This window comes from Phaethon aethereus, assembly GCF_964289735.1.
Source record: "Phaethon aethereus genome assembly, chromosome: 3".
Taxonomy (NCBI): domain Eukaryota; kingdom Metazoa; phylum Chordata; class Aves; order Phaethontiformes; family Phaethontidae; genus Phaethon; species Phaethon aethereus.
The window spans coordinates 107,552,375-107,565,093 of record NC_138576.1 but is presented as its reverse complement, the minus strand read 5'-3'; the positions used below and the strand labels follow the sequence as shown (position 1 = coordinate 107,565,093).

Sequence of the window (12,719 nt, the reverse complement as noted above, 5' to 3'; positions counted from 1 at the left end):
AAGTAGCCTTCCCAATACTGCTTCCTCTCAAAGGACGCAGACTATCACAACTAAAGAAAAAAAAAATTGGCAGTGTTTTCTGAAAAATTATTTTTTCAGAAATATCTATTTCTATAGTAATAATTTTAATATTGTAAGAAGGCAAGGACAAAAATATTTACCTGTATTTCCCTGTCTTCCATTTATCTCCCTTTTTCCCCGTTTATCAATTTTCCCTGGCAAAAAGGAAAGTAGTAGAAGAGAAATGGAGACAAAAATCCTCAAAGGAACAAGGAACTTTTATGGCTTTTGAAGATGAAACAAAATTATTTTCCAGGCTGAAAGGAAGGGGTGGGGGGGGTGGGGTGTGAGAGAACAAAAGTTTTAGTCAAGCAAAGTTTTTTTGAAAAATAACTAACAAAACAGAAATTGTTGCACTTTATTTTCCTCCCTCACCAATACAATTTGTTGCATTTCAAAACCTCATACAATAAGGGCAGCCAGCCTGCAAGTCTGGAAGGGAATTCAGCACATGTTATTGGTGGATGATTTCAACGTAGCCACAAGGGGAATGCATTTAAAGATCCATATGTTTGGTTGGCACCAAATCAAGTTCCATTAAATAACACTGTATTCAGCTACACAACAAATTTACTTACCATACATTTCACATGAGAACTAATTTGTTTGATAGGAATATTGCTGATGTTTATATTGGTTTACTGTAATGAAAACAGTATTTTCCAAGCTATGAACAAATGCATACCAGTAGTTTTACAGTGGCTTAACCAAAGTACTGGTAGTGCTTCAAGAAGGGAATTTATACAATACGTATGTTTCTCAGCACTGCTCACGCCAAACACATTAAGGGGGTTCCGCTACAAAGACGGAACTTGCTTGTAACACTGGGAGAGCAGACCTAAATCTCCACACGGGCCATGGGGAGAGCTGCTGAGGCCAGCAGGACTATAGGCAGTTCCAGGCTTGACAGCTTGCTGCGTCCAAAAATGCCTTCAGGAAAACCAAACGTGTATGTCCAGTTCTGGTGGAGTGGAGCATGGCATGAGGCTCTCATTTCTCATGACACTCTACAGAAATTATGAAGGCAATCGCTTACCTGCTGTTTTAGCTGAATGTCAGACCCTAAATTTTAGATGTGAAACCAAGGGCCTTTATATAAAATGTGAAATTCACACACTATTGCCTATCTGGTCAACAGAGCTGCCAAATATTTTCACATACAGAAAAACACTGGCGACTGAGTTGTGCTATAAAAACAATAGAACAACTTGAGGATTTCACTTAGTAATTCCATGCGGTCTGGCATTAATCAATTGGACATCTTCAGAAAAAATATATTTCCTTAGTGGGAAAAAAACTAATTCTTCCAAGAAAGTCACCTTCAGTGTTTCACATGTTTATATTTTTGCTTAGAGAAGCATCATTTTAAAAAAAACAACTGAGAAGGAGCCAAGGATGATTTAATGAGGCACTTACTGAAACCTCTGCAAATTGTCCTTTTTGTCAGCTTTTGACATACAAAATCTGCCTTGGCAATTGTAATCTCAATATCCATTCTTTTCTTTTCACCAGGACAGTTCTGACTTCTGGTTATGAGTCATGCTAAATTATAAATACAAACGGAAGCATGAGCCACATTGTTTCCAAACAATATGTCAACATATCATTACAAATACTGGCAGCACCATCCCTCATTTTTGATCCAGTTCATTACTGAGGAAACGGTTTTCAATTAGCACATGGCACTCCACACCACCTTTGTACCTGCTGCAGGTGTCCACAGTACAAAAATCTCTGCCTGTAAAGAAAAATCTGCATGCTTTTAAGTGTAAATCTGATGTGATGTGCCATGGGATCAAACATGTCTCCACAGACTGATTTTCCAACGGGAGAGGGAACCTACTTCTAAACAAGCTTCCTCTCCCTTCCCAAATCAGCGGTGAAGGAAAGCTGGCAGTCAGGCAGGCACCTGCAAGTCCTAACTGGAAAATTCTCCCATGCATACTAAAGAAAGGGTTCATCCCATTTCCAAACCCCGAGCTCCTCACATTTATTTAGCAGATTTAGACTGTAACCTGTTCAGCAGAAACACTGAAAAACATTCTTTTCTCTGAAAGGTGTAGGATCAAGGTTTAAGATAAGATGGGTCTATGGATAAACCTGATTTAAATCACTGCCTATTTGGAAAAGACCTATTGATGCTAATGCAAGAGTTCTTGCCCAGAAGGTCATCAATCAGCCATTACTATTTCTGCAGTGCAAAAAGAATGAAGGTAAGCTCCATTTTCTTTTAAGTATAAATAAAGTTTGCTGCCAGAATGATGTATCACATTAACCTGCAAATTATTATAACACACACTTCATAAAAAAGTAAACCCAAAAGAGAGACCTTCCTCAGATATAAGCCTACCTTAACTGGGCTAGGGATTAGCAATTAAAAATCACAGCCATGGAGGGGAAGGATGGTTGAACATTCAACCATTCTTATTACTCTGGAAGTATTAAATCACTGCCTTTGCATTTTTGGCATACTACCGTGATTAAGGTTGATAGTTATTTTGGCTGCCTCCCACCAGACCTTGGCTACATTAAGAACTTCACCCCAAACCCTCCCAAACTCAAACAAAAAACCTCCATCTTTGAAGCCAGACTTTCTACACAGATCCATCAGTGGGAACCACAGGCTCTAAGGCAGCAGAGGTTGTTCGCATGCTTGCATATCACGATTTTGCTCCAGAAAGGATTTTTTACACTAAGATCAACTAGGACAGCAGGTAAGCCTTGCAGTCTGATTTAGTTCTGCATGTTTTAAAGGCCAAGAAGCAGCAGAAGTCACAATTTTGTAAAAAGTTCTCTACTGTACACATGACAGTAATATCTCTGGATGGCTTTTTTAATTCAAACTACAATCTGATGTGCTTGATGTCTGCTAGTATACATTCTGACAAACACCTTTAATTACAGCAAGAGAACACAAGCAACCAATTAATTCTTCTATGGTTTTATTCTGAGCTTCAGAGTATTAGGTTACTACTCCTTCATGTTGCATTTAATTAAAAAAAACACTTTCAAGAACCCTGAGCTTCATACACTCCAACCACAAAACAGCAGTCCCGTGAAGTAGTGGAAAAGTTGTAAGTATACTCTCTGGTCTATTTTGACTGTCTTCACTATGTTTTAAAGTTACACAGTCTCATTGGTTTTGTTCTCTAACTTCCTTGTCACTAGCAATTAATGACCCAAGAATAACGTTTAACAGTACACAACTGTTTTTGAGAGCTTAGTAAGAAGCAACGAACTTTTGCTTGCATTGTCAAAGGAGCCTATAGGTTTACACAATGAACCCGCGAAAGATTTCAGGTGCCTCCTCACCAAGGCAGCATCTACAGCCCTCAGATGCTTCAAAAAAGAGTGGAATTTCTGTACTTCAAATAAAACTCACAAAACCTCAGTGATGCCAGGTTAGCTAGGGTAGTCAGGTTCACTGCCATGCCCTGGGAATAAGGGGCCTTACTAGATCCACACCACTGGTTCTTCTAAAATTTTTTTTCAAATCTGATGTTCACTAAAGACAGTGCTCACCCAAGACACCGGATATAAGCTCATTTCCGGCCTCTGCCAGACAGGGTACAGGCCGGTATCCCACTCTAGCAGGGAGTTGCTCAAACCAGTGATCAGTAGACTGATGCAGGATGCTCTTACCTTCTCTACTTAATTGCAACAGTAAAAAACTCCTTAAGAGACAGATGGAGAACAAGCATAACTCTTTTGCAGGTACTCACCTAAGCGAAGTCAAGTCTGGAACACCCTCTCTGTTCCAGTGAATGATGATACAGTCTATGCTAAAAACATATTAGATGAATTGACTATATAGGTAACATTTTAAGGCCTGGCACACAGGTGAACATGCTCAGATGGGCAGAGGAATTAACTCCAGGTGTCTCACGTCTTTAGCTAACACTAGCCACTGAAGTACAGAACGGGGGTGGGGAAACCACTGCCTTTTCCTTCTGGCTCTCATTTGTAAAGACAAATATTCTCACTCACAGCTCTGCACAGGAAAAGCACTTGTCTCGCACGTGCTGGGCGAGTGCTGCTGATCAGTGGGTAACTAAGACAGGAAGAGGATGCTGTTCAGCCCCACTGCAGTGTACAGAGGAACATGTGAGCAGACAATCTGGTCTTGAAAATAGAACTGCCAGCTGCTGTTTCTTCTGAGTAGTGGTATCGGGTTCCCACAATGGAAAGGGGTTTGGAAAATAAACAAACAAACAAAAGTAGGAAAAGACATGAATTGGTAACTGTGTTATTTCCTTTCTCTAGAGCACTTTTAACCAGCTGCATCACAAATGAAGGTTGACTCAAGTTGGAAAACTCATGGAATAGATTCTTCTTCTTAGATCTCCCGAACAACATTCTCAGCTGTCCTAGAATGTGTGTCAACTGGAAAGTAAACTCCTATTGCTTTCCTCCATCTATGTCTTAACAAATTTAATTCTAACATCGTCCACTAGGTTCTCATTCCATGTTTTGCCATCTGGATCTCATCTTTATAAATACAAGTTATGTTCACCCACTTGGCTCACTTAATCTATAAAGACTTGTTAAATGGCTTTAAAGATGATTTACTAAAAAAGCTAAAGATTTAACATGAGAAGAGATTAATTTAAGTAGAGAACTTCTTACTTTAATGTCAAAATTGCATTACCAATGACTTTTGCCTTATTCACATTTGTTCTATAGCTCTTTATGTCTGCACTAGCACATTAATTATTCAGAAGGCACCCCAGTTCACAGCAATGATCTAGTCACAAATTTCAAACAACTGAAATATAAATGTGTAATGTCAGAAAATTAGAAAGAAAAAAAAAGTCCAAACACTAGTGCTTTGTTTCTGAAGCAGCAAGGAACACACTAACTGAGCCCAAGAGAGTTAAAAGCTTAAATTAAACTAGTTTTCCTTTGCTTACTGAATTGTGTTCTTCACCAAAATAGCACCAAGCTCCAACAAAGTAACATCAATTTGAATGGATTTACTCCCTCAGTTATGTTGGTTATATTTCTTAATGGTATTAAAAGTTTGTACTTAAATGACAAACTCTTTTCTAAGTTTTAAGGGGGGGGGGGTGGCGGGGAAAGACCGTGAAAGTTACAGTAGGAAAACAGCATGCCAACTAATTGCTCCTGCCTCTTCTGGATCAGCACAGAGCCACTGCCATTCTAGTTTATGTTCTCATATCTTCAGTAGCTGAAGTGATACAGATCCATGCTTGGCACTGAAATTTTGCAACTTACTCCTCAAAATGATCTTTAAACATGTTTTTCTCCTTCAGTCTGAGAGAGAAACAGGACAAAGCCCATGTAAAACATAAAAAACCCCCACAAACCATGAGACAGAGCCCCGAGTTTGCTCCTCCTAAGACTACATGGCATCTATTTCCTTAACATCTTCATATTATATGTAAACACCTGTAAAGATACCGTGAATGAAAGATTAGGGATGAATGAAAACAGTGGCATTCTTTCCCATTGTCTTCATTTAAATCTGTAAGATTTAGTAAGGCATACCAGTTCAGGGATCTGTATGCTCTGGCATCTGCTACTGTAACTGTTCCAACACCATGCAATTAGTTAGTCAAAAGGGAATTCTTTTTGATCCTTAAGGATTCTGCAGAATACTTCAGACTCCACGCAGCAATCAACAGGTAGATGCTGAAGCTGTAGTGCCATAAGCATTGTTGAGATGCCTTTTTGCCAAAGGAACCCGTGCCCTGTGCTCCAGTATCAATCTGAAAAAAGAATTTTTTTAGGTGTAATAAAAAGGGACCAGGTCAAAAAAGACCAGTCAGTCAAAAAAAAATCTAGATTACTGTGAAACACGCTGTCAAGCAGCTGGGCCAATTTTGACTATTAAAGTTTTCATTTGATTAGAGATCTAACAGCAGGCCCACTGTCTTCAAGGACTAATATTGCCTCTGGCTGCTTCTCAATACCAACCGGCAGTCCAACTTTTTCTGGGCTAAACTTCAATCTGTCCAACCTGAGCTAGGCACCATCTGGGACACAGAGCCACACCATCCTCAGCAAACGGGCTAGGCAAGTCACGCTGTCCTCACTGTAGCTACCTGCAGACTGAAGGAAAACACTATTGAGAAAGTGTCTAACATCCCAAAAGTGACCTCAAAACTCTGAGATTTGGGACCCCTTTACAGCATATACTGAACAGATTTCCAATCTTATGTCACGATGCATCTCCTGTTTAGTTGGCATTTCAACTCACCAACTGAGGAAGATGGAAGGAAACAGATGCAGACTGGGGACTTCACTGTTTTCTAAGAATGTCATGAAATGCAGACCTTTGCAATTGCTTCTCAGCCTGTATCAAGGGAACAAAACCAAACTCCATAGCCACTGTATTTGCAATTATTGAGACTGCAAAAACAATCAAAAGAACTGGGTTTGGCTTGGTAATAACTTCTATTCCCTCCATGATCTTATTTCAACTGGTTTGCACTGTTCTCTGACCTTGTTAAAAGCCACCTTGCCAGGAGCCCACCACTTTCCCATCTGAATGCACTTGTCACCAAAATGAATTACCGCCTTGGATTAGTGGCTCAAATAGCCTCCTGATAGGAACGGCAGGAAGAGCAGAAAATGGTGCAAAACTCAAAATGATGTATTATTGCTAAAATGCTAGAACTTCACTTGTCAAGGATTGTAATTAGAGTTGGGCCAAGGCAATGTTAGCTCAGCTGCCTCAGAGCACACCTGTTTCAATTTAATTTGTAGTAATTAGGAAGCCTAGGGCACCAGGAAAAAATGCTTTTCAGTTACTGTTTCAAATAGCTGAGTTTTCATGTGCCATTTAAAATCCTGTTTTTTAGAACAGACTGCTGACTTGCTAATGCTAGCAAAATGAAATAAAGTAAAATATTTTTAGCAGCAGGAAGTTGTTACTTGCTACTGCCAATTACATGCCTTGTACTTGAACAGTGACATTTTTTCCCCCTTTGCTTATTCTTCAAGATAGGTAAAAGCTGGCTTAGGTCTCAGTGCATGCGGATTCGAACAAAACTCTTAGTCCCCCAGAGCTGGCCAACACTTCTGGAGCCATAGCCAATACAGGCAGCAATCTGCTGTGACAGAGCAAACAACAGTGTCCCAGATCCACTCTTCAGAAAAAGGGGGAAGGAGAAGATGAAGCAAGAGCCTTGGACCTCCTGACTTTGGCAAAAGCCTGAATACCTTGTCATGCTAATAAAATTACTGAATTTGGGGAGGGGAAAGTGGGGCAGAGGGGGGAAAATAAAAAAAAGCATTAAAATTACATAAGAATAGATATTTATACTCTGAGTTAATTTATCAAACTGACAGAGATGAATCATCCACCATTAAAATAATGGGATACAAGTTTTCTTTGTATCACGATCATTATTTACAACTCTTAAATATTCATGAAGGAGTCAAGTATCCTCATCTTTTAAATTAAAATGTGATCTTGCAGGCCAAAATAAAACTGTTGGCAAAAATAAGTTTCTACAGGAACAGCGCCAGAGAATGATTTCTTCAAAAACAGGATAGATCTTAACAATCACGAAGGCACTTTTTTTTTTTTTAAACCTACACTATAAACCACACAGGGCTCAAGCAACTCTCATAAAGCTGAGTAACAAAACAAGAAGAAGGGGTAGTAACAAGAGCCTGTGGTATAGCTAGACACAGGTACTTAGGACTTTTAAAAATTTAACACAAACCTCAGTTATTTTTTTGAGGTGACATACAACTCTGATGCAAGTTTGTTGCCACATGCTGAGAATCCAGCTGAAGCCAATACGGCTCCTCTCAGTGAATGAACTTGAGTATATGCATGTACTTCTACAAGTAAGAGTTCATTATTTTAAAAATTTACCTTTTTCTGCTATAATGACATTACAAAGACAATCATACCACTGTATATTCTTCCATCTTAGAACACACACCAAAAAAAGGCATCTGGGAAATTCACAGCAATGCTTCCTGACTACTGTTTTTATTATTTAGGAATGGTTTTAATATTATCAGTCATTATTTTCCATAGACTGATGTGGATGTGTATTTAAAAACTGGGCAGGAAAACAGAAAAAGAAACCCATATGATAAAATGAGTGTTAACAGTCAGCATCATCATTTCACCACTTAAGTGAACTTTATGGAATATAGCAGTGTCTACTTGAAGGTGTGCTTATATAACATATATGGGACACCCATATACATGCCAGCATGACTTTAGAACCACAAAAAATCAGAAAGTATACGAAAGCTGCATCTTCTTTTATTCATTTGTCTTTGCTTCAACAGGTAATTTCTGTACAATCCAGGCTTTTAGTTTTTCTATTTCGGTTCTGCTTAACTCATGATTAAGGTTTGGAAAAGTATGAAGTGATGTTGATACGCCCAGTGATTTTAACATCTTGTTGGTCTCTTCACCCCATGAGTAGAGAACTAGTTCATCAGCAGTTCCATGACACTGAAATAATTCTGGAAGAACAGTTTCATTTCTTTTCAAAGCCTAGATGGAGAAGAAACACTGTCAGACAAATCACTAAAAATTTTAAAAGAGTAGTTACAATTACATGGTGACAATTTACATAGCATTTCATTTATTAACCTGCCTTTTAGTGGCCATATTGTCCTATCTCTACAAAAGCAAACAAGGAAATACTGGAAAAAACCTGCACTTCAGATTCCAGTGTAACTCTTGACAAATGATAGAGTTTACTTTAGATAGAGTTTACTTTAAGGTCTATATCCCTCTCCAAATAAGAGAAACAGAAAAAATTCATGACAGCAGATGGAGCCCATGAGTATTATAATTCATCACAAATTTTCAAAGAACAGTTACACTTACATGGACTCTCTAACAACTAAGGACAACTTGTAAAGCATTTAATTTGTTAATCTGCCTTCTACACTGACTTACTTTGAATAAAATAATTGTACTGTCTGTGCAAAAGAGCAACAAAACATCATGTAAGGACAGCTTTAAAGCCTCAATTCCCTAATGCTCTGCTTATCTATTCCAGGAATGTCATAATTTTAGACTATTAATCAATTGCCCCAGATAAATAAACAAGCTATACTCAGTTTTAATTATGTTTTTCTTTTATCTAAGCAGTTTTTCTGTCTACCACACACTCACCTGGTAAACAGCAGAGTCTTTATTGAGAAAACTTGACAAAGCAAAGACACCTGCCAGATCTTGATGAAACCTATATGCTAAATGCATTGCCATTCCACCTCCCATTGAAAAGCCTCCTAGGATGGAACAAAAGAAACAAAGACTGGATTTTGCTATATGTCTTTATAACCCAGGACCCAATTTATTTTTATCTTCAGGCTTGTTTCTTTTATACAGAATGCAATCAAAAAACTTCTTGAGTAACATAAAGGTTACAATGATCTTAAATCAAAGCATGATTCATTTGAGAAGCTGGATAGCTAAAGTAATGCTAAAGATTCATTGTTGAGGCGGGGAAAAAAAAAAAATCAGCCAAAATGCCATTACTTTAGAAGCCATTCGTGTATGGTCCCTACCAGGTAGTTGAACACTGAGGCCATATATTCTCTGATGTTAACAAAGCAAAACTCTATGAACAGACTACCACATAACTTCACAAGGACACGGTATTATATTACCATAATATTATAGTAATGTTATAGGCTATTATGACTGTATCCAAATAATGACTAGGGTGAAGAATGACTAGCTGCTGATATCTCTTCTAGCACAGGGATAGCAACCAACAGAAAGGTTATGACTGCAGCTCTACTTAGAGTGGCATTAACATCCAGGATACTGGTGATAGAACTGGTTTGTGCCAGATAGTTAACTGGTGTTAATTAGTTGCAAAATTCTGAGCCCAGACCTTTTTACACAAGAAACATGAAATTAGGGACTGAAGAAGAAATGCAAAACTAGCAGACAAAATACCAAACCATTTCAGCTTGTTATCTTTTTGAAGTGATTAAAATGAGACTCCAAAATGGGAATGGCTCTTTTGCAATGGCTACATGAGCCCTGTGGGTTGACTTCTGTGCTATGCAGAAGTTTGACATGGATGCTAAAAAATCCAGCCAGGAAGCAGTGTCCAGTGACACCCTGCAACTTTAGTACTTCACTGGATCCTGGGACCACACAGGAAATCGCTGGCACACACAATGCTGCACTTCGTAAATATTAATTGGGTCACAGTGAGACTGTTCCTAATGGGGAATCCTCTTCCAGCATGTTTATCTGCAAGTCCCAGCAGATCTGCGACCCTTCTAGCTCACACTCCATCCCATCTTATTACTGGAAGATTTGGCTGGATTTGTGCTGGAAATTTTCTTGACAAAACACTGCATGTCTGGGTTAGTCTAGTGTTCTTTCTCCCACACAACATTATTTTTTTTATTTCTGATGAATTCCTGATTCTGCTTTCTACTTACGGTCACCTTGTAGTATTAAGGGATGATTGTGGCCAAAAGCAGTAACTGCAGGTTCCTGACTTACAGAACTTGGATCTTAGGGAGAAAGAGCAAGACCACACAGCATGTAAGACTGGAGTCTTGCTTTCATTTTTCAAACACAGTCCTTAATTAAATTAGGAGAGCTGTATCCTCAAACTAGGAGATACACCTGGGATCCCCTAGCTATGCTCACAGGGGGCTCATAATACCCTCATATTTGGATTTGGTAAATAAAGCCAAGACCTACTATCAACCCAATGAATCAATCTTTAACCAGTTCAAAGTTAAATATAGTATGTCTAAGTGCCCACTGGCAGTTCAGAAACAAAGGTAGTTGAGGAAAAGTAGGAATGAATGTGGGTAAACAAATTCATCTGCCATCTGCATTAAAAACTCATACAGCCAGAAATTTCACCTGAAATTTTGAATAAACTTGTCTTCACAAAAATTAAAATACTGAAAATACTAAGCTTTTCATCTGCATCACTATTTCCTATCAGATGTGTTCTCTTGTCACATGTAAAAGAATTCTACAATAAAAAAAATTTTGCACAAGTGTCACAGTAATAACAAAAATTCAACACCACTGACCCTTTTAACACCACTGACCCTTTTGACCCACTGACATTCACAGAGAGAGAAAAATACAGCCTTCTGAGAAGGTATATAAAATACAACAGCTACGCAAAGTGACTATGTAAACAGCAACATCTTGTGTTGAAGTTTCCTTTATTCTCTTCTGTGGAATGTGATCATTTACCTCTTCATTTCCTTTTGATCATTCTGAATGATGCGGTCATCCCCAAACCCAAAAAGTAGCACTTATAAAAGACCATTTTGCATTTGCTTACAAATAAATACAGATATACTTTGTTCACATATAAAATGCAGTCCATTTTAAGTACTTCAGAACACAGGAAAAAAAGCAGCATTGAAAACTCATTACTAGTTTGTAAATGATTTAATCTAAAATTTAGTACCCAGTTAGTCACAATCTGGCAACGCTATCTGCAATTACTCACCAGCAGTCTTTGACAATGCAGTCACCTTCTGTTTAGAAGAATATTAGGTAATGGTTCTTTTATGTGGGTCATACTACTATGAGAAAATGTAATACAAAGGACTAGTTCTTTGAATTTGGTTTTCCAGGGGAAAACCTGAAGTTTATCACTTGATACCACAACAATCATTCAGTAAATTGCTGTATAGTAAAGGCTTCAAAACCAACAATTTGAACAAGCACTTGTAGTTGGAGACAAATTTTGATTACAAGAATTATTTCAGTATAAGCATAAATTTGACATAACATGTAAAAGACATTCTCAGTCAAGAACTTATATAACAATACAAATTTTGGATTAAGGGAAAATAAGAGGCAGGTAAAGATATTACACAAAAATGTATGAAGTGACAGTCAGAATGTAAGCAAAACACAGAAGAAAACTACAAGTATGCTTATGTACACCAATGATCTCAGCATAAAGAATACATAACCCTCACAGCATTGCTAGGCAGATTGTGTCATGAGCGTTAATCAAGATCAAAAATGACAAGGAAACCTTTCAACCTTAGATGGGCAGAACATAGCAAGCCCTTCGCTCGAGACCATTCTATTTCCAAGAAGTACAACGGATGTGCACAGAAGTTCAGAATTTGCCAACAGGTTTCACATAAAAGTATGTTCACTTTCCATTTTTCCCCTTGTATCTATTTTTAAAGAGATCTGTGATTAATGCTTCAAAACAGTTAAAAAGTGTTGGCTCCACAGTGCTCAGGATACCAGTTCAGGAAAGCACCTAACTGTTTGCATTAACTTTCCTGCTGTACAAAAGAGGCTTATGCACAGGCTAAAAGGTAAGCACATACAAAACAGACTCCATTACGTAAAACACTTTTCTTTCAGTTGCAAAGAAACTTCACTCAAGTATGCATTTATGACCTCCAATCTGCTTCTCTGTAGTGCTGGTTTCTAGGCAAGACCTCTTTTCAGCGAGAGGAAAGCTGCTTGTAACTTGCTTTGCTAGTTGAGAAAGATCTGCTGAAATCACAGGATCATCACACTTCCAAATTAAAGAATTTGAATCAGAAGGAAATTCCCATACAATACTTTACTAAAAACAAAACATTCTTTGCTGGAATATCATCTGTAACTATGTTAAGGTAATCCCACCCATATGATTATGTAACGCAATGAACAGAGACTGAATTTCTCATATGTAATTTATTCCTGC

General features: G+C 38.1%; 1 protein-coding gene across 1 annotated transcript in view; it reads right to left on the bottom strand.

Moving 5' to 3' along the window:
- Nucleotides 1–8,311: 8,311 nt before the first annotated feature.
- Nucleotides 8,312–12,719, bottom strand: part of LYPLAL1 (lysophospholipase like 1) — a gene marked incomplete at both ends in the record, with an annotated part of 28,759 nt that continues 24,351 nt past the window's right edge. Inside the window, 2 exons of the mRNA XM_081997060.1 lie at nt 8,312–8,548; nt 9,179–9,294. Coding sequence (XP_081853186.1) covers nt 8,312–8,548; nt 9,179–9,294 — 353 coding nt within the window. The remainder of the gene's footprint in view (nt 8,549–9,178; nt 9,295–12,719) is intronic.